Source organism: Vulpes vulpes, chromosome 15 (genome assembly GCF_048418805.1).
Source record: "Vulpes vulpes isolate BD-2025 chromosome 15, VulVul3, whole genome shotgun sequence".
Lineage (NCBI taxonomy): Eukaryota > Metazoa > Chordata > Mammalia > Carnivora > Canidae > Vulpes > Vulpes vulpes.
In genome coordinates, this window is record NC_132794.1 from 63,890,987 (window position 1) to 63,913,496 (window position 22,510).

Sequence of the window (22,510 nt, forward strand, 5' to 3'; positions counted from 1 at the left end):
GGCTATTGGATGGGAGGGGCTGGAAAATATGTCCATAGACCCATGGTTTTGAATTATTAGAGAGGATGGCTTTACAAAGAGATATTAACAATCTTGCAAAAGCGTTTCTATCTTTGCAGGCTTTTGGAAGAGATACAGGGGGCATTTTAATGTTTGCACTGTGTTCTTCACACAGACAGAAGCTGCGCACATTGGTGACGTGGGTGCTGTGCATCACAGTCAGTGGCGTGAAGCACATTTCGGCACTCACTGCACCTCTGCTTAGGTCAAGAGCCTTTCATGGGAGAGCTTGCATTTTGCAGTCTCCCGATTAAACAAAGGCTGCAAGCAGACTGTGCCCTTGACACAGACATGAGGAGTTAGAAAACAAGCTGGTGCTACATGGAACATCGCTGTGGGCCAGAATTAGGGCTGGGACGGCAGGAACTCTGCGAGGCGGATGACGTCGCTGCAGAGACATACATACTGGCAAAGGAAACAGATGACTAAGGCCTCAGGTAGGACATGAAGGAGGGTAGGATTAATCAGCTGGAAGAGGGGTGCAGAGGGAATTCCTTGTAAAGAGAAGGGCTGAGGAATTAAGAGCAGAAAGTGACAATGTGTGAATCACACAAAACGAAGGAGGTGGGTCTGGGGGCCCGGGGGTCTAGGGGCAAGAGAAAGCAGCCTGACGGGGGTTTCCACTCAGCAGCCAGACTCCTTCCCCCGCATGAAGATATAACAAAACACCGTATTAGACAACATTCCGTTCTGGGGCCTCCTGCACATTGTTCACACACACCCTGCTGGTTATCCCTGCTCTGAGCCCAGTGGACTGCTTCTCACTCGGGCCACGAGGCCTCTGCCTTATAGTTGGGCCAGCGGGAGGTACTGGCAGGAGACCCGAGTGGGAGACGACAGAGGGGTTGGGGTATCTCTTCCACCTGCTTCCCGCCTGTGTTTCAGCTCCACTCTTTCCTCCCTCCACCCCTTGAGGCTTAGGGATAATAATGGGGTCCCGCTGTTCTTTGTTGCTAGTTACCTAACCCAGCCCCCACCTCTGTCAAGAACCCTCTATACTTAAAAGGCTCTTCCAAACACTGCCCTCTGTTTTCGGCAAGTACCAGTGGATACGGATACGCAGACTTACACCAACGTTTTCGGAGTGGCCGTTTGTCTGTGTTGTGTTAATGAGCTGTAGTACCTGCCAGCGTGTACCTTCGCGGATAAATTTCATAAAGGCCTGTTTTATACCTAGCACACTCTTCTCTCACCATATATATAAAGTCTTTTTTTTTTTTTAAGATTTTAAAAAATTTATTTATTCATGAGAGAGAGAGAGAGAGAGAGAGAGAGAGAGGCAGAGACACAGGCAGAGGGAGAAGCAGGCTCCATGCAGGGAGCCTGATGCGGGATTTGATCCCCAGTCTCCAGGATCGAGCCCTGGGCGGAAGGCAGGCGCTAAACCGCTGAGCCCCCCGGGGATCCCTCTCTCACCATATACATGGCAAAGGTTTATAAGGATACCTACAGTTTCCGAAAACACAGCATATATGATTATGCTGTGCATTATAAATTTAATTTTACAAATGCCACTAATAAATAGAAAAGGAATCAAAGGTTCTTTGAAATAGAAAGGAATTAGAGCAGGGGAGGGTGGGGTCCTCTAGAGCTCACTCTCCGGTGTGGGTGGGAGCCACTGGCTTCCGGGCACAGTCACGCAGTGAAACCAGGCAGAGGGGTGGTGAGCGTGGTCAGTTTCTTTTCATTGATAGAAAAGATAAGGTTTGGGCAGCCCCAGTGGCCCAGCAGCTTAGTGCCGCCTTCAGCCCAGGGCCTGATCCTGGAGACCTGGGATCGAGTCCCACCTCGGGCTCCCTGCATGGAGCCTGCTTCTCCCTCTGCCTGTGCCTCTGCCTCTCTCACTGTGTCTCTCATGAATAAATAAACAAAATCTTTAAAAAATAATAAAAGAAAAAAAGAAAAGATAAGGTTTGCATTGCTGACAAGATCTGACTGGCATGGATGGGCTGGAACTCTGAAGCCGACCAACGGAAATATTTCAAACACAAAAAATTCTGTAATGCCAAGGATCCTATAAGGAACTATCAAGTCATTCAGAGAGGCGTAACCTGCCCATTTGCCTCGGTGTTAGGTCAGTTGGAAACGCTTCCGTCGGGGGTTGAGCCCCACGCGGGGAAGCGCTGGTGGTCCACCCCACCGATCCGGGCACCCACCACCCACGGTGAGCGCTGGTGAGCAGGGCGGGGAGGGCCGGGCAGGGAGAGCCGGGAAGCCAAGCAGCCGGGGGCCGCGGGGCCCGGGAACACTTACGGGAGTTCTTGGGCAGCCCCGGTCCGATGCTGACCTGCAGCACCTTGTTACTGGGCTTGAGGATGGCCAGGTCACCGAAGCCTTGGTGGAACTGCACTTGCCGGGAGCCCCCGGCACTCCAGGGACCCCAGTTCTCCTTTTTCAACTTGAGTTCAAGCCTGCGACAAGGACATTTATTGGTAATGGGCAGGAGGGCACCAGGGAGGAACTGGTGCTCGCCCACCCCAGCATGGACTTCTGCTGCCGGGCAAGTGTGCTGTAGAAGGCGGCTGGCCCGGGGCCTGGGAGCTGACGCAGGGCCCTGGGAGGGGGACAACATCCATGGCCTTGGCACAGTGGCATGGTGAGCCCCTGACCAGGGGCAGGAGCCTCTGGGCCCGGCCCCTGAGAGGAGCCGGCTGGCGAGGGAGGACACCCAAGACAGGTGCCAGTGTCATTCTACCAGGTGACCTCAGGAGCACCTGCCCAGGGGACAGAAGGAAGGGGACACTTTCCAGGCCACACCTACTGTGGAGTGTCCTGTGTCTCTCTGATTTTGCACAGTCTGTGTTTGTAGAGAATTGAGAGAAGCCAGACATGAGATAGCCCGCATCTCCCCGGCATAGAAAGTGGTTATTATTTAATTAAATTCTGTTCAACACTAGCAACCAAAATCCACATAGAAGGGAAGGTTACTCACAGCTCCAAAACTACCCAGCCAGTTTTTATTGGTCATACTGCCTATATGCCTACATGACACAATTCCATATTCTGCTCTTCTGACTTATTTTCTTAGGCCGTAAGACCAAAAAAAAAATCTTCATTTTAAGTAGCTGTCCATATGACTTCACAGAAATGCAGAAGTGGCCTTTCAAAGTCTGTAACAGCCATCATGACTATCTTCTGCAGGCCCTGGGACTGTCTGGGGGTAAGTAGAGGCAGGCAGGGCTGGGCTTCTCTGAAGCCACTGCAGCGAGTCAGATCCCTGCCACCTCACAGGCCTCCCCTCCTCTCAGTCTGAACCCCAGCGGGGAGATCAAGTTTGACTCGGAATTTTGGGCCTTAGGTCCCCACTTACGTGTTGCTAAATTTCAGAGGTAGTTGTTTCTGGGTTTTTTCCTCATAACGCTTTGCTAAGAGGCTCAAGAATTCAGTTTTGAAGACGGACTCAAGCAAACTGTCATACTCTTGCTCATGAAGAATGAAAATGTCATCCTGCATAGTACTGAAAAGAAATTGGGAAGACTTAATGAAAGTTGCACTTCTATATTCCATTTTTCACATCCTGTGAGATACTACTACATTTCTACAGTCTTTCTATAAGTGATCATCTTTAAAACAAAACACAACAATGTATTATGGTAATAAAATTGCCGGAATCCATTTATAACCCACCAAAAGCATAGTCAAAATAAATCTCCCATGTGACTTTTTAAAATCGGGAATTTAAGGATAATTTAGTCCATATTAAAAAAATAACTCACTTTTCAAATTCAACTTCTACATTCTTAAGACCCTAAAAATCCAAACATTACAAATAGAATGTGGCTGGAAATGAATGATCCCACCTAAGTGCCAAGTTAGTAGAATTTACAATATGGTTGTAGCTGTTATAATATATGCTAACTTGAAGAATTGCAGCTCACTTATCAACAGGGAGGCCACCATCCTGGGCTTTGTATGTACTTATTAGGAATCTTTGGGTATTCGGGGCTCTGCTTAAACTGTGTGCCACGTGCTGCTGAAAGTGCAAACACAGAAAATTGGCTACAGAGATGTTGTACAAGGCAGGTGGACCAACAGAAAGCAAGCAGAAGCTTCACCATCAAGCTAATGAACTTCTCGGGACAGTGAAAGAACACAGCGCTGCGGAAACTGTGTGTTTGGCTAGGGTAGGGCTGGTGACAAACTTGGGGCTGGAGGGAAGGGCATGTGAGGAGCCACAAGAACTGGAAGAGGCTAAGGCAAACCCAGTCCTGGGAGAAATGCCTCGTGGAACAGTAGAGGGGACTGATTAGACTCAGTTCCATGTCCAGGCCCAGCTAGACTTCATGGAAACAACACACATATAATTGAGGCTTCTTATTCCCTATTTGATGTACAGCTCAGTTGAAGGAGGCCACCAATCCCAAAGGTTTCATAATATACACACTTACAACTATCTCCAAGCACCACCGTCAAATAAGGACGACAACCCTCTGAAGAATGACACTTCATTAGGGATGGTGTTTTTCCAGGTATGAAAAACAAAGTAAACCTGCCTCAATGAGTTGGCCACAGTAACATTTTTATCCCCCCAAGTGCAGGTAATGCCAACAGCATGGCTTTTTTTTTTTTAAGATTTTATTTATTTATTCATGAGAGAGACAGAGAGGCAGAGACAGGCAGAGGGAGAAGCAGGCTCCCTGCGGGACTCAATCCCAGGACCCCCGGAACACGACCTGCGCCAAAGGCAGACATTCAATCACTGAGCCTCCCAGGTGCCCCACGAGTTTGTTTTCAAACTTCCCTACATCACAACTAGTTTTCTGTATACTCTTGTTATAGTTGGGATATAGGTTTTTCTGTCACAATGAAGACCCTGGCAACTGGTGGTTTAAACAACACTGAGTTTTTATCTCTTGTTACCCCGTAGCATGTGTAAAAGCAATTCAGGACCGACATGACCATGCTACACTGGCTGGGAGCCAGGCATCCATGGCGTCCTTTTACACATGTGACCAGGAAGTTGTACAAGTCACTTCTGCTCACACCCCATTGGCCAGTGTCCTGTCCCATGGTTACTCCTACCTTGCAAGGAAGCCTGGGAAATGCAGTCTTTGGGCAAGCCGTCAGCTCTTTGCATGGAAAGGACACAGTTGGTCCTGTAGGACAACTCACAGTCTCTACTACACCTCCTTGTTCATAACCTTTTCCAAATTAGGAATTGGAATATTTTCTTAAAAGTCCAAGAAGGTACCTCAGAGGGTATAGCCACAAAGCTATTATCAGCTTCCTATTTCTAGGCAGATGAAAACTCTGGAACTGTCTCAATCACTTCAATTGTAGTAAGTCAGAACTCTGAACAAAGGTACTTACATAAAAGATATTTGGAATTAATGAAATAAAATCCAAGCATCCCGGCATCCTAACCCAGGGGTAAGAAGACTGTTGCATGACAAAGAGAGTGCATGCAACAGGGAGAGAGTAAAACAAGAAGCCCCACTTTTCGGTGTGTGGAGTGAGGAACGAAACTCCTGTTTTAGTTGCTCGACGCAGAGTGCTCTGGGGCAGGTCTGGATGTGTCTGTTTGTCTGGCTGTACTTGAGGCGGGATAGTGCTTATCCAACAGGGCTGAATGAACCCAACACAAGTAACCTTCAGTAGTTTAATGTACTGAGATTTATTAGGAGTTTCATTACCATAAAGAAGAAAAGCAAGCAGGCCAAATCTTTAGGGTCAATTATCAGCAGGAGTCTGGAAATGAGAAAGTGTCTGGACACTTTGACTTCAACCATCAAATTCAAAATCCCCTCCCCTCCGGTGACCCAGGCACGGGAGTCAGTGAAACCGTCTTCAGCCAGGCCTCTTTCCTCAGCCCACGCTCCAGGGTCTGAACACAAAGATTTTACATTTATTTATTCTAAAAACTCAGACTTATCTTTGGACCTCACCCCTGTCTTATTCATATGCTCAAGCTCCAATTCCTTACAGATGTTTGATGTAGTACCCCGTGTTGAAAGATTCTTTACTAGTCCTTGGGTTTGGCTCTCCACTCAAATTTTATCCCCTCATCTTTGTGGCTTATTGTTGTACTGCTGACAACACTAGAAAAATCTTGTTTCATTCCCTTAACCAATGTCTTTTTCACAAAAAGGTTAGTTACAAAATACTGAGTAAAGACTTAGAGTCTTTTTTTTTTTTTCTCCTTAAGCTGAAAGGGCAATTTCTTAGGCCAGCCCTGCCTTTATTTAAACCTTTTAAAAATGTTTTCCTAATTATGAAATATGCTCCTGTTAGCAAACTGGAAAGGACAGTGGTGGTTAAAGAAGAAAATAAACCTTACCCAGAAGTCTACCATTTAGAGAAACCAGGGGCACCAGTTTGGGTCCTACTTGATTTCTCTGAGAGTGTAGACATGTGCTGTGCCAGGTCTAAATAAGGGCCTCCTTGGGAAGGAGGTGAGAAGGCTCATTCCCACCTGTATCCTGTGTGGCACATGTCTACTTAGGTGTCTGCTCCCCTTTCCAGAATGAGAGGGAGCTCCCTGTGGTGGTGACTATGTTCTGAGTCACCTTCAAACCTCACAGCTGAACAGAAAGCAGGCGGTCAGTCCAAAAATGTTGGGCTTGCAGCTTCCCAAAGCTCAAAGGTCCCTTCAGGTAAAGATTTCAGTAACGCTTCAGGACAGCCAAGTAGTAGTGAAGTAGGCTGTTCTTATTGCCAAGTTTAGGCAATTAGGCAGTGAAACATTCTGGGCAGGTAGGAGACTGGATGGTACCAATCTCATGACCTACAAGGCGAGAGCAAAGAACACAGGCTCTCTCACCTATGGCCACTGCTCCAGCAAACTGAGTTTCTCAAACAAGAGTGAAGCTAGCTCACTACTTGGTTAAGAAGCAGCTTTTGAAGGTTCTTTCAAAAACTAATGGTCATCAGCCTTCGTGAGCAGACACTCCAAGCCCCGGAAATCCAACATCTCAAATACTTGTTGGTATGCCGTCTCCTGATATTCTTGCCAACTCCCCCATAAAGGCAGAAATGCAGGCATTGGTGTTTGATTGAAGTTGCATTCAGATAGGATTTTTCCTTTTCAAATTATTCTAGAGCTCCTTTGAGAAACTGTAGTCTTCCTATCTCCCTGAGCTATTGGGCCTATCCTATACTTTTATTGTTAACTAAATTTTTAAGAAAATTTTCAATGACAATTGAAAAGATTTTATTTATTTGAGGGAGAGAGAGAGAGAGTGTATGTGTGTATGTGTGTGTGTGTGTGTGAGAGAGAGAGAGAGAGAGAGCACGAGCAAGGGGAAGAGCAGAGGGAGAGAGAGAAGCAGATACCCACTAAGCAGGGAACTCAACTCAGGACTTGATCCCAGGACTCTGGGATCATGACCTGAGCCAAAGGCAGCAACTTAACCCACTGAGCCACCTAGATACCCCGAAATTTCAATGATAATTTGCTTAGATATATTTCAATCTATTTTTATAAAGGTAGAAACTTCTAAAACTATGTCTACTAGGAGGATTAGGAAAAACTTTTACTACGGAAAATCTCAAATATTTTTTAAAAGTAGAACAGCGGAATGAACCTCCACTCGTTGGGAGGTTTCAACAATTATCAATCTACAGACAATGATATTTGTCTATACTCCTACTACCCCATTTCCACACACAAACTCGGTTATGTAAGAGCAAAGTATAAATATTATTTCATCCTTAGATGTTTTTTACTGTGTATCAAAGAAAGGCAAAGCCTCTTTATTTTATTTTTTTAAAGCCTGTTTATTTTTTTTAAGATTTTATTTTTAAGTAATCTCTACACCCAACGTGGGACTCAAACATACAACCCCAAGATCAAGAGTAGCATGCTCTACCAACTGAGCCAGTCAGGTGCCCCAGACAAAGCCTCTTTCGACAAAAATAACCACCATACCATGATCACACCTAAAGAAAGCAGCACTAAATCCTTCGTATTAAAATAGTCATGCTCTCATTTCCCAAAATGTCAGTTGGTTGTTTTCACACGGTTGGTTGGTGTGACTGGGAGCTGTGAGCCCATTCAGTTTTCACAGTGTTTGTAAGAGTTAGAGGTGGTCCAGAAGCCCGAGCTTGCAGGCACTGTGATGGTCTTCACTAGAAGAAGCCATTGGGTGATCATTCCAGCCAGTAGTCAAGCACTAAGCCTCAGTTTTCAGCAAACATATACACGATACAACTTTTTCCCTGAATTACCAGACAAATATTAGAATCCTTCTCTATGCCCGTACTGAAATATTTTGAGAAGACACACACACACACACACACACACACACACACACACATTTGGTGGTCTGGTACCACAATCAATTTCTACTCTGGGTTTGATTCTGCGCATACCATCACCCATCTGGTTACATTCCTCACTTGGTTTAGATTACTGGCCTAACCCAGTGGATGAAGGAAACGAGGGAGCGGCATTAAATTCTGTGAGTGTGAGGCCCAGTAACTATAACATGCACAGATCACAAGTTACAATGACTCAGACTCTTTTCTTTCCAGAGAGAGCCAGAACAACTTTTAGCCCAAGTACCTCCTTTAATTACATCGTCTCGTAAGAAAGGCCATAGGGAGCAAATGTCCAGACCATGAATACTCAAGAGGAAGCAAGAGGAAGGTGGTTTTACCAAGAGACACTGTATCCCCAGAGGCTGAGAGAAGACAAGACAAAAGGAAAAGATTTGAGTGGGGATATCCCACACCTTGATAAATCACAAGGACTAGACAAAAAAGATAGCATCAGAGTGGCTGATACAAATGCAGACATAGGGTTATTTATGATCAAGCACTGCCTGAATGGTCTGAAGGTTACGCACAGGCCTGGGCATTAATAACACGGGAAGAATAATAACCACTCTCAGAGCAATGAGCACATATGCCCGGGAGCTACGATTCCCTGGCGCTCAGCCACAGCTTCCTGTCAGGAGTACGCAGCATGTTTCGGCTAACCCCGCTTAGCTCAGGTGTAGCTGGTCCCCATGCAAGACAAAAGGAAGCTTTCGGTTGGGTTCCTGGGAAAACAAGGGCAGCCTCAGAGCCCGGCTAGCCAGGAAGTGTGGCCAGCACCTGCCCAGCTCCGGTTGTGACCCAGATGGTGAGCTGAGTGCTCAGGAAGACTTCCTGAACCGTGACAGGGCCTGGAGCTCTTCCTTGAAATCCGGGGCATTGAGGCCCATCTGAGGTGAGGCTACGAAAAGGCTGCGGATAGACTCATCTGCTTGCAAGTTTTACCACATCCTCAGCTGAAGTGTTTTAAACACTTAACCTTACAGCACCACCTGGCCCTTTATCAGGAAAACTGGGAACAGAGAGAATCAGAAACCACAGGGACAAAGGCAAGAATGGACACAACTCACAATCTGTTTTGGATTAGACACTGGAGCCAGGATTCCCGGCCTGGTAGGTCGGACGCCTGAGCACACAAAACCCTGGCTTTTTCCTGAGAGCAGCAGTTTTGTCTTCCATGTGGAATAAGAGTTGAGAGGTGTTCCAATTCCAGAAAGACATGTTCATAAGCGACCAGAACATCACTAGCTACCTTTGAGACAATGGCGGCCCGCAGCTTGCCCTGATAGAAGCAACAATCTCCTCAGAAGGATCCAGGGATGCAACTAACTCAGCGGGAAGCTACTGAGCTCAACAGGGCCTTTCTTCCTCTTTCCTCAGCCTTCTGTGGACTGGGAGGATTTCCTCTCATCAGAGGGAAATTAGTCTGGAAGATCTGAGCATGGGAGGATTTAGGAAGTCTCCTCACACATACAAGCCCCTCTGCCAAAAGAAAGCCAGAGTGTTGACAGGAAGAGGCAGGGCCGCTGCCTGTGAACTTGGGGTTGAAGGGAGCATTTGGCAATGACTCCAGGGCTACAAATTATGGGGACCATTTGTACTCTCTCCATGCACGAATAGGCCAAAAGGAACTTAAGGCGTCCAAAGAAACCTCCCTCTCAGCACAATCCATGGTCACCACAAACTAAAAAGCAATACTGATGAGCGAATAGCTACCTCTGCTTGGGCCTTTGCTGGTGAAATGGGTCAGGTCTTCGACATGGGTGAGGTGGGCTTGGGGGTCAGGACAGGACCCCAGTCAGAGCCGGTATACTCAGTTTCAAATAGCAGGTTTTCCCCTCACACTTTATGAGAATAAGGGATCTCAGCACCCCCTTGACCTACTCCTACTACCCCAGCTGGCCAGGAGGCCACTGCTTGGAATCTCACTCCTGAGACCTATGAAGGTCTATGAAGCGGAAGATTGGTTCTCTTCACCATGATTTTGACAACTGGGGAAGCCAGCCAGGGCTTTATCCAGCCTGCATTTGGAAGGGCGGACGGTGATGACGAGGAGAGTCAGGCAGCCCCGCCTCCGACACTTGCCACGCACCTGAGGGACACAGACAAGATTCTCTCCATCTCGATTCTCCGCTTCAGCACCTCCTTCACCAGGCCTTTGTCTGGGCCCTGTTTGACCTTCTCTCGTCCAATTAAGTACAAGCACTTTGGAGTAAGAAGCAAGTCTCGCTTTACACCCTGTAAGGAGAGGGGCTGTAAGAAGGTGCATAGACGTGTCAAAGTGCAACTGTCTCCATGGTGCGCCATGCCCAGTGTGTACCTTGAACCTCCTGTCATACTTGGTCACCGTGTCTGCAAAATCGATCTTCTCCCTCTTCCCCACAAACTGCTGGAGTTCTGGGTGCTCGTCCATCCCGATATAATCCCCAATGAAGTTCCTGTTAATACTGTTTCTCCTTCTCTCCTTCTTGTTCAACAGGAGGTCTGAGGCTAGGATAATCGGAAGGATAGAGAAGACAGGAAGGTCAGGTACCCCAAAAAGAGGAGGGAAATTATGTGGGAATACACAGAGAAACGCATGCAAGCTTTTTAACGTGTGACATTATATGCAGAGTAAGGTGAACTGTCACTTCATCCACGCTTAAAATTATTCTCAAGATTTGTTAAATGCATGAAACAAAAACAACCAAAATACCTTCTTCTCTCATTTGCACGTATTTCTTCCGGGCCACAAACTTTCTCCATGATTTCTGTATCACCCGAGCATACCCATCATACTTCCTCTCTCTCATTTCTTCTAGAAGAAATAGCTGTGAATGTAAAGAAGGCAAATGTGAGCCAATACCTAAGACCCAGACATCATTTTCTTTGGTTATTTCAAGACATTCAGTTTTTAGTCAAAGACATAACATGGGAAGCAGCTTCTCAGACTCATGAACAAAAGTGAAAACATGATTCCTGGGGCATATTGTTTATAATCACTAGAACGTCCTTATCTCTCTGTTTTCTTCCTTTAATAAAAAACATAATGGGAAATAGCTGTATCTGAGCGTCAGTTGGACCCTGATAATGTCTGCCCTGCCTTGCTCATAATCTGTGCAAATCAAATGAATGATTCACCATTTATCCACTGGTTCCCTGCCTCGATCCCAAGAGGATATTAGCTAGCTAGATGAAACGAGTTGGAGGAGGCTGTTGTTTACTGCTGCATGTTGCCTCTTAACAGGGTTTCCAGCTTCTGTAGGAGCAGAGCTTGTGCTGCTGTGGAAATAGGGCTGCCCTACTTTCAGTTCCATAAAACCATAGACGTCCTGCTGCACAGATTCTCCAAGGACTCATTGGGCCAGAGGATAATAACCAGAGCAATTGGAGCTGGACTTAAGATGTGCAATTAACAGACGTGGGTTCACCAAGAGGGACTCAGACTGTTTTGTTTAAGGGTCCATATCAGACACTGGCAGGTCTTGAGACCCAGGCCATTTTGACAGTCCTGATTGCTCCGCCCAACTCAATGGAGCTCTGAAAGAATGAAGTTGATAGCAAATAGCTGTCACGTGCCAAGTGCCCGCAATGGCTCAAGAATCATTCTAGAATACATTATTTCATTCAGCACATCAGCAACACACAGGCCACATATTCCTGTTATCTCCATTTCACAGATGAGAAGATTGGAACTAGGGTTGGGTGGGTCCAGAAAGTGAACTAAGGTCTTCCAGGCCCTGCCAGGCTCTTCTCACTTTGACACACAAATCTTTCTCTGTCAATCTGCATTTGATCAACTCATGAAACGGTGAGAAACTTTCTCGTCCACCTAGGAAGTGGTTTTCGTGACTGTCTAGGAAACAAAATAAAATGTACCAATAAAAACAAGTAAAGATGATGACAAGTCAGTGCAGAAATGTTTCAGAAGTAAACAAGTGAATTTGGTTTGAAGGCAGCCAGGCTTGATCTGTTGTCTCTGTTTATCTGGGTCTGTACTCAGAAGCCACATCTGTCCCTTCCTGTCACTCAACTCCTGCTTGTCACAGCCCCAGCTGTGCAAAAACATCTCAAACTCAAAAGGGAAGGGGCTGCTTCATTCTGCAGCCTTCAGTGCCATACACAACAGGCGCAAGGAGCGTTTTTCTAAAACCAAGAGGAATACATGGTTTCATATTTGGACAGAATGTTTCAAATCTCAGCCCTGCGGTTGCCTGTTTGAAGAATATTCGTTGGTCTTTCTTATCTTGTGTGTTGGGTTTCTGAGTAAGCCTTGTTTTCCTCGTTCCCAGAACTATTTTGGGAGTGTCACAGAAAATACACTTGTGACTCAGAAAGCAGGAGGCAACCAATTCCCAACTTCCTATAGATTATCAAAGATTAGCTGAGGTTTAGCTTTTTTCCCCAAAAGCCATGGGGTTCAAAATCAGGGGGGTTCAAGACCAAAAGGAAAAGAAAGAGAGAGAGGAAAAAAAAATCTAGATCATAGACACATGTAACAAGCAAACACAAACCTTTTGGTGTCTGATGTCTAAAGTGGGTTCTTAAAACAAATGGGTTATTTTGTGTAGTCAGGACATATACCATAAAAGTTGAGACAAAGTCGCAATGTAGATTTTTTAAAAGCCAGTTTTTGTAAAAGTATTTGCAGTGTCAGGGCTCGATGTGGACTGAGAAATGATGGGGGAGGGGAGAGAGTGTATGTGAAGGCGCGTGCACGTGTTTGCATGCGTGCGTGTGTAAAAAGATGGGGAAAAGGAAAATCAAGTGATGGTAATAAAACATTTGGGAGAAAGACAAGGAAAAGCAAAACCCAAAATAAACCTTGGTTTTGGAAGTAAAACCCCACAGCTCAACTAAATCAGAGAAAAAAAAAAGTATGAAAAATATTGAGGCTGTTCTAATTATATGTGAAAATCAGGCAAGACAAAAAAGTAAAAACGGGTATAAAACAACAGAGGAGTTCTGCATTGTACTGATAAATCACTCCATCCCATTTTAGAAAGAACAGGAACTGCTCTGTGGGTTGCTTAATGGTGTATGACACAACATTTTCATTTTATATTTGGAAATGAAATTGCTGTGAAGCTACAAATAACTCCAAGTGGAAAATGCTACCACAAACTTTTCATAAACGGGTTCTATTGATGTGTGCCACTTATTTATTTAATGATTTTTATGGTTCTTAAAGCCATTCAGTGACAGCCATTAACAGTTGTAGGTCTCGGGCTGATCCTCGGAGGCAGAACAGTGGCCGAGGGGCCCATTCTAGAGGAGAGAACTCACTGCAAGACCAGGATTTGCCTCAAGTTCAAGTGTTTCCACTATCACCCACGCTGTCAGTTCTCATGTTATTTCCCCTTGATCTGATGACTAATTTTGCTAAGTGCACCACAGACTCTTGAAATGGAGTCTTGTGATTGTTCAAGGAACCTTAGAAAATGATGATGCCTAACCTTGGTTAATTCCAGAAGTTTCTGCATCTTAAAAAGTAATGTCTCCATTCCATTCCCCATAGCCCCATTCATAATGGGGCAGAAGGACTGACAGGTTCTGCTCTAAGGAATTCAACTTAGAAACTGAGAGAAATTCCTACAGACATTCGTTAGGCTCATAGAGACCCCCCTCCCCATCAGGAAAAGATAAAGAAGTTCCTCCGATTAATCTGTGGAGGTCTAATAAGTTTGTGAATTGTAAAATGTATGTGTGACTCTCTTACTGGGAAATATTTGTGTTCCATGAACCCAGAGATTTCTGCTCCTCCCTGCAAAATTTCCAGGCTCCTTCACGGTCTTCAAGATATAGTTCTGAGACTTCCCACCCCGAACTCTGTTCTACCTGCAAGGAGGAAGCCTGTGCCCGTGTGCAAGTGGCCTGTTAGTGTCACCCAAGTGAGGATGTGAGGTTACCCAAGCCTTCTTTATGAGACAAAGAAGTCGTTTTAGCTTAGACTCTACTGGACACTATAAATAACCGGAGGCTCCTGCTTTGAGCCGCTTTCTGTGCCAAGGCTCTGAGTACATAATGGCATATTAAAGGGACAGGAGTCCCTGACCTTGAGAGCATGACCATGTAATGAGAGAGAGACAAGAAGAAAGAAAAGAAAACTATTCTGTGATGACTTCTTTTCATACTCCCTGAGCAATCGGAAGGCCATAAGGAGCAGGGATGTGGGGAGTGACCTACATGGGGGCAGGGGACAGGAACTCAAGGTGGAAAAAGGAAGCCAGCCGCATGGGGAAGGGGCAGCAGAGGTGCTGCAGGGAGACGGGGAGGCACCCAGGAAGCGACCGGGGCAGCCGTGCACTCACAGACTCCGGGGCTTTGATGAACACTTTGCTCCTCCCAAGCTGGAACTGGTCGCTGTCCATGTTGACGGACTGCAGCAAGTGAAGGACACCCTGTTTCTCGTCCCCTCGCCACGAGGGCCAGGTGGCTTTGGTCAGAATGGCATACCTGTGAGGACAACAGGGGAGAGAAGGATCAGACTCACTCTGGACCCACCAGAGGCACCTGGAGCTGCCAGGTCCCAGAGATCCGCTCACCTCTGTTCTAGGGCTGAGGGACGGAGCCCGACAGCGGCAAAACCCCACTGGGCCTGGTATTCCCATTTCGGAGCATCCCTCCTCCCCATACCCCATCCGACTGCTTCCATGTCAACATCCCATGAAAATCTGCTTTTCCTTTCTATCGCCATCTAAAAATAGCACTCTTGAAGGTGGCCAATGACAATCTTTGGGCAAAACCAAACATTCTTTTCTCCATAGTGATTTCCCTTGATTTCTTTAGCATGCTTAAGTTAATGCAAAGAGTTTTATAACGCTCCCTAAAAGCAGCGGTTATTTTTTGTTTGTTTGTTTAAGATTTTATTTATTTATTCATGAGAGACATGGAGAGAGAGAGGCAGAGACAAAGGAAGAGGGAGAAGCAGGCTCCCTGCAGGGAGCCCAATGTGGGACTCGATCCCAGGACCCCAGGATCACAACCTGAGCTGAAGGCAGATGCTCAACCACTGAGCCACCCAGGTGCCCCAAGCAGCAGTTATTACTAAGCATCAACTTTCACCTTCGGAATTCTGTGCAATTTTGAGTCATGAGGCCCAGGTGATGCGGTCCTTGGCTCTTCTCTCTACATTCTCTCCTGTTCCCTGTGTTCCTGGAAGGACGGCCTCTTCTTCATGCCCACTAAACCTTCCAACTTCACAGCCTTGCCCATGCCCTTCCCTCTACTGGGTGTGCCATTCTGCAAATGCCTCATGTGGCTGGCTCCAGTGCAGGGGGACTGCCCTTCAGTGACACTTCCAGAGGGACATTTTTGGACTACCCAAGCAAAAATTGCTGCCCCTCTTCTATTTTCTCTCATAGAAAATAATATTTTTCCTTGAGAGCATACATCATCACTCGTAATTCTATTCATATTTGCACTTACTTAATTTGTGCCTCCTCCATGAGGACAAGAGCTCCACACGTGGATGCCACACTCGTGTAGTTCATATTACCCATCTAGCACCTTCCCAATGTCTGGGGCTCAGTGGTAATGAGCAATCATCCTACATCTATGGGATGCTCTCTCTGCATCGAGTGCTGTTCCTGGAGCTTCAGATGTATGGTCTCATTTTCTCCTTACAGCCACCTGATTAGGTTGGTCTTAGCATTTTGCCGATTTGGACACAGAGGCAAATAGAGACTCACCTAGGGTTACTTAGCTGGCAACTGTCAGAGCTGAGATTTGAACCCCAGTCTGCTTCTTTAATCATAACACTACATAGGAGCCATGGATTGGCTTATCCGTAAGCATTTCTTTTAAAGACCGTATGGTTGGGTGGCTCAGTGGCTGAGCATCTGCCTTTGGCTCAGGTCATGGTCCTGGGGTCTGGGGATCGAGTCCAGCATTGGTTCCCCATGGGGAGCCTGCTTCTCCCTCCGCCTAGTCTCTGCCTCTTTCTGTGTCTCTCATGAATAAATAAATAAAATCTTTTTTTTTTTAAAAAAGACCACACAGTCTACTACACATCTATACCACAAACATTGTAATAACGCAAGAGACTGACCTATGATGGACGGGAAGTACACTAAAGATGTCAAATACAGAAGGTCCCAAAGACTCAAGACTCAAGGTGGCAGGAAGGAGAGGGAGGGAGGAGAAATCAGAGAAGAGTGTAGAAGAGAAATTGGAGGGCAAAGCCTCTGCACAGGCACATCCAGAACACAGTCAATGAATGGGCTCCGGGCCTCCAGACAAGCCAGGCCCTTTGTTCCCAGAAGCTACTATCAGGATTAGACTGACGTATGGTATCTAAGGAAGAAAAGAAAAGGGAATCTTGGTAAGAAAAGCGGCCATGTCTTCAGGATCCAGAGCTCACTGAGAGGACAGGAACAGGTTATTGCCCTTAGGGTTGGCTGTATGGGACTAAAGTGATTCTAGGGACTCTCTCTGTTCCTCCCAAATATCCACGTCTTGCCTGATAATGTCTTTAAATGTCTTGAAGAAGCAAATCCTCCCATTCCTTAGAGATAAAAAGCTTAAAAATGAAAATACCTAGGCAAAGCCACACATCTGCATGAATATATTTCATATGTGGTAAAATGAAGTCAAACAAATGAAGCCACATACCCATGACTGATAGCAGAGCCTTTCTAGATGCCACTCTGGAACCCAGTGAGCAAGCAGGAACGTACTGGCAATCTAAATGGATGAGGGAATGACCCAGCAATTACACTACAGGGTATTTACCCCAAAGACACAGATGTAGTGAAATGACGGGACACCTGCACCCCAACGTTATAGCAGTAATGTCCACAATAGCTAAACTGTGGCAGGAACTGAGAATGTCCTTCTACAGATGAAAGGATAAGGAAGATGTAGTCCATTTATACACAATGGAATATTACTTAGCCATCAAAAAGGATGAATACCTACTGTTTACATCAATGTGGATGGAACTGGAGGGTATTACACTGAGTGAAATAAGTCAATCGGAGAAAGATAATCATCATATGGTTTCACTTGTATGTGGAATATAAGAAATAGTGAAAGGGACTGTAAGGGAAGAGGGGAAACTGAGTGGGAAGTGGGGAAATTAGAGAGGAAGATGAACCATGAGAGACTCCTAACTCTGGGAGGCAAAGGGTTGCAGAGGGGGTGGAAGGTGGGGAGATGGGGTGACTGGGTGATGGGCACTAAGGAGGACACTTGATGGGATGAGCACTGGGTGTTATATTGTATGTTCGCAAACCGAATTTAAATAAAATAAATACAAATAAAAATAAAATACATGGATGAGGGAGAAAAATTCCTGCAGGCTATGGGAGAGAAAGAAAAACCCAGGCCCCCAAGGTGATAAGTCTCTAAGAGTCCAAATCTGCCTGGCGCCATCTAATCAAAGTTCTAAAGGGAAGTATCCATATTTTGCAACCGCAAATGGGTAGCTCTTTGCAATTCACATGCCTCCACCCCTATTAAAATAATGCTGCCTTTCTCATTTGATTTTTTTATAGTAAGGAAATTGTTTTGCAGAGACTTTCTCTCCCTTTTCCTGATAGGGCTTCTAACATGTCTGGGCAAGACATGGGGTTTGCGTGGCATTTCCAGGGCCCTCTGACTGTGGACCATGGCAGTGGTCCCCTAGCTTTCAAGAAGCCTGATGTGCCCTCCTCACTTCTTTTGTATTTGTTGGAGAGACCAGGGCACGATTCTAGCATAAGGCTCTCCTACTAAGTAAGCATCCCCAGTTTACTCGTCCTTCTCTGGGATACGGTGCTGGTATCAGGTGGCACGAGGCCATGGTATGCTGCCTAAGTGGTGCCTGCGATAATTTTGGAGAGCTGAGGATCAGAGCTTACATTCCTCTCATCAAGCATTTTCAGTTTAAGACCAAGCTATGCCAATATTTCATCTCAAGGCCTGTGCACTGGCTGCTCTCTTCGGCTCTGACTGCGGGCTGTTTGTTATCTCAGATGACCAATCAATGTTTCCTCCTCAGAGGAAATGCCACCCAGACCCCAGTGACCTCTAGCTGCTGGCACTGGAGTTGAGGATGTTTCCAACATCCAAGGACACCAAAGCCTTGGCAGCTAGTAGGACACCCTTGACACCCCACAGTTTCCTGAACCTTCTTTTCTTTCTTTTCCCTTGCCCAGGATATGGCTTGACTTTCCTCACAAATGTCCCTTTCCCCCTGCCCCTACCATTCTGAGAGGCTGAGTCAAGGTCAAAGGAAGGATGTTTGTGAGGAGTATAAATGGTGCCATAAGATAAATTTCAGAAAGCTCTTATGTTCCAACCAGATTTTTTTCCTTAAGAATCAGGACCCACATTTGGGCTTATTTTTCCAGCCATGGTAAGGGGCACATGCTACTTAGCTCAAAAAGTTGTTTTCTAAGAATTAGCAGATATTCTCTCATTCCAAGACCCAAAGTGGCTGCCATTTCTAATAGCTTTTTAGCACTTTCTAAAGATAGGAAAGGTGTAGTGGGGGTGGTGAATAGGGTGTTCTTCTGAAGGTGAGGCAGGGTTTACTTCAAGAGCACATGGCTCACCAGGAGGGATATTAAGGCATCTTTTGATTTTTAGTCTCCAATTCTTAGTCAAGAGGGATGGTTTTGATAAACATAAAGGATTTTTCACAGAGGAAATAAACACACACAAAGGCCCATTTCCCATTTGCTAGGCCTACCCTTTAAGCTCTAGGTTGTGTGTGAACCACCGCTGTTAGACCTGTGGGCTTCCCTCAAAGGGTGGGGTGTAGGAGGCATGCACACCAGTCATGGTGGGTATGAATACATCCTTTCCTTCAGGGTAGGTACTTTCTTACTCTGCAGGCTTTGTACAGATATCTAGAAAGCAACTTTATAAACAAAGCCTTTTTTCTCAGCCATGAGGAATAGAGGTATGACATGGTTCAAGTACTCACAGAGGATCATGGGATAAGATCAGGGTCTCAGACTCACACATCTTGCAGAAAACAGCACTGTCTCTGGAGAAATATTCCCGGCCCATGGACATAGATGGCCTTCTAGCCATTTCTGAGTACTTTTTATTGAAAAATTGTCTTCCAAGCTTTATTCTTATTACTCTCCTAGCATTCTCAAACCAAAAGAGATATGACATCACAAGAGCCTGCTCTAAGACAGGACCGCCCATTTGTCTCTTCTGAAAGGAAAAGCACACACAGAAGGGGGGCTAGAGAGGAGACATCCAAGGATAGAATCACTTCAGTGAAAGCCCCTCAACATAAAGGGGCTAACTAACAGAGATTCACTACATGTTTCCTCTGTGTCAGGAACTGAAGAAAGTCCCGTGCGTGCGGTCAGGATGACCCTCAACAGAGGTCCGGATATTATAACCAACCAGGTCACTTCACAGCTCAACTACAGAGCTCCTGCAAACATGTAACACAACCTGCTCAGGGTGGCTCAGATGTTCCTGCCAGGGCAACCAGGATTGCCTACTCTCCCCAGTGAGGAGGTTCTCAGCATTGCTTATGGAAGTCAAGTTTGATGGCTAGTCTTTTTCAAACCCAGTGCAGGGTCTGAATTCATGACCTGAGCTGAGATCAAGAGTTGGATGCTTAACTGACTGAGCCAACCAGGCGGGGGGGGGGGGGGGGGGGGGGGGGTGCCCAATGGCTTGCCTGTTTGTAAATAATATGGAAGGAAGGAGGTCTTTCAGAACTGGTTTCTCCAAAACCCAAACAACAAACAAAACACCCACAAAAAAAGCCAAGTTTAAATTAAAAAAAATATCTGATCAGTTTTCAATTTTTTTAATATTTTTATTTATTTATTCATGAGAGACACAGAGAGAGAGAGAGAGAGAGAGAGAGGCAGAGACACAGGCAGAGGGAGAAGCAGGCCCCACGCAGGGAGCCTGATGTGGGATTCGATCCTGGGTCTCCAGGATCACGCCCTGGGCTGAAGGCGACGCTAAACCGCTGAGCCACCCGGGCTGCCCTGATCAGTTTTCAATTGTAATGTCAATTGGAGAGGCTATGTACTTTAAAGTTTTCAAATACAGGAAAAAATATTGAAGGAGGATAAAATTATGAATGCTTTGGAATTGTTGAGGGCAGGCCTTTCTGAATTAGGGAAAGACCGAGGGAACACTTTTCATTCACTGTTTTCTGAATTTAATTTTTCTCTCTTAATTAAAAAAAGGGTATTTTTCAAACATGCAGTTTTACAAAAACATTAATGATTAAGCCGTAGTTCTCAACTGGCTTTGACTCCTCCCGCTCCCTCCTGGGCAGGGGACATTAAGCAATGTCTGGAAACACTTTTGGTTGTCATGACTCAGGAGGGATAGAGGCTTGTAGGTAGAGGCCAAGGAGACTGCTAAGCATCCCACCATGCACAAGATGGCCCCGCAACAGACTCATCTGGCCCCAAATGTCAATAGCTGAGGTTGAGAAGTCCCATTCTAGCTAGTGTTATTGATCTGTTTAAAGGAGAGTGAAGTCTTTCATAATTAACATCTCAGTTGTTCATCAGCAAATGTTTGCTGCTATAATCATGCAAGAACTTGACAGATTTATTTTCTCAACTTCCTAACTACCTCTTTCTGTACAGTTCTGCTTCCACTATACATGCAGTGGCCCCTTTAATCAGTTCAGAGAGCCATGAGAGTGGACTTTATACCTAATCTAGACCGTCTCCCAAATTATCAGGGATCTTGACTGTGTGGAGACAGTCAATGGGGCTTTATTGTATAGAATGATCCACTCATTTGTTAAGCCTCTCTGGACCTTCCACATCAGTGACCTTCCACATATGACAACCCACACTGGTAACTGGTAGGCTGGCCATTCCAATCTCAGGACACAAGAAATAAGAACAGTCTTAAAGGAAACACTAGTTCATTAGAATTACTGTATTTCGAAAACCATAATGAAGCTCTTCTTCAGCTTGCTACCTCTTTGTTATATGAAATTTGAATTAAAAAAACCTCTTACATCCTATTCCTATATCTATACCAGAAAGACATAATTATTATCTGATTAATATGCCTAATATGTCTTCATTCTCTCTTGATGGAAAGTAAATAGACATAGAAAATATAGTGGGACCCTATTAACTTAGAATTGTTAAAAGAAGTGAAAACTGTACTATTTGAAGGAAGTTAAATTTTATCCTTTTCAAAAAGACAAAATAAGAGACATTTAAGTACAGGTCTTGCCAAATATACTTTAATGGAAATGTGAAAATCAGTTTAAGCTTATACATGGGCTCTACAAAAATTTTGAGGTAAAATATTTTAAGCTTATTTTTTTAAGTAGGCTAAATATTTTCCTGAAATCATCTTCATACTATTAATTTGGTCAGTTAAACCTTCCTGTGTCACAATTACCATGATTTCCTGAACTTATGTGTTACACTAAGCAGACCAAATACTGTGGCTTCTGACTTATTCTACAATAAACAAGGGTAAAAAGAATTCTGTTACAACTTAATAAAAAAGGAAAAATAGCTCGATTTAAAAATGGTCAAAAGAGCTGAACAGACATTTCTCTAATGGCCAATAAGCCCATGAAATATGCTTAACATCATTTCCCATTAGAGAAATGAAATCAAAACCACAAAATACCATTTCACTCCCACTAGGATGGGTATAATCAAAGTCAGATACTAGCAAGTGTTGGCAAGGACACAGATATACTGGAACCTTCAAATGCTGCTGGTAGGGGCATAAAATGGTAGAGCCACTCTGGAAACCAATCTTGCAATTCATCAAAAAGGCTAAACAGTTACCATCAGACCCAGTAATTCTATTTTTAGGTAAGCACCCAAGAGAAATAAAAACTATGCCTATACAAAAATGTGTATGTGAATGTTGATAGCAGCATTCTTTGTTATTCAAAATAGCCAAAAAGTGGAAACAACTGATGCCTATCAGCAAGCTGATGGACGAACAAGTAAAATGTAATACATTGCAGTATCAGTGCAAATACATATTACCAGGAAGGATTAGGAATGAAGTGCGGATACACACACTACAGCCTGGATGACCCATAAAAACATTATGCTAACTGAAAGAAACCAGACACAAAGGACACATATCATGTGATTCTATTTTTACGCAATGCCCAGAATAAGGCAATATTTTGAAATTCTTTCTATAGAAACAGAAAGAAGTGTCCTAGGGAGGAAGGCGGGGGAAGAATTGGGGTTTGGTGACTAGGGAGGTGGGGTTTCTTTTTGGCGTGATGAAAATGTTCTCA

The 22,510-nt window shown here is 45.1% G+C and overlaps 1 protein-coding gene and 1 long non-coding RNA gene across 3 annotated transcripts in view; one reads left to right on the top strand and one right to left on the bottom strand.

Annotated features, from left to right (window-relative positions):
* Positions 1 to 22,510, bottom strand: part of MYO1E (myosin IE) — a 197,972-nt gene that overhangs the window by 22,719 nt on the left and 152,743 nt on the right. For both annotated transcript variants that reach the window (XM_072738646.1, XM_026000564.2), the window contains 6 exons: positions 14,607 to 14,751; positions 11,012 to 11,126; positions 10,637 to 10,806; positions 10,409 to 10,554; positions 3,371 to 3,517; positions 2,314 to 2,471 (listed from right to left, as the gene is read on the bottom strand). In XM_072738646.1, coding sequence (XP_072594747.1) covers positions 2,314 to 2,471; positions 3,371 to 3,517; positions 10,409 to 10,554; positions 10,637 to 10,806; positions 11,012 to 11,126; positions 14,607 to 14,751 — 881 coding nt within the window. The remainder of the gene's footprint in view (positions 1 to 2,313; positions 2,472 to 3,370; positions 3,518 to 10,408; positions 10,555 to 10,636; positions 10,807 to 11,011; positions 11,127 to 14,606; positions 14,752 to 22,510) is intronic.
* LOC140595640 (uncharacterized) lies at positions 222 to 11,352 on the top strand. Its single transcript, XR_011997407.1, has 2 exons — positions 222 to 497; positions 8,533 to 11,352. It is a non-coding gene; the product is annotated as an uncharacterized lncRNA (long non-coding RNA).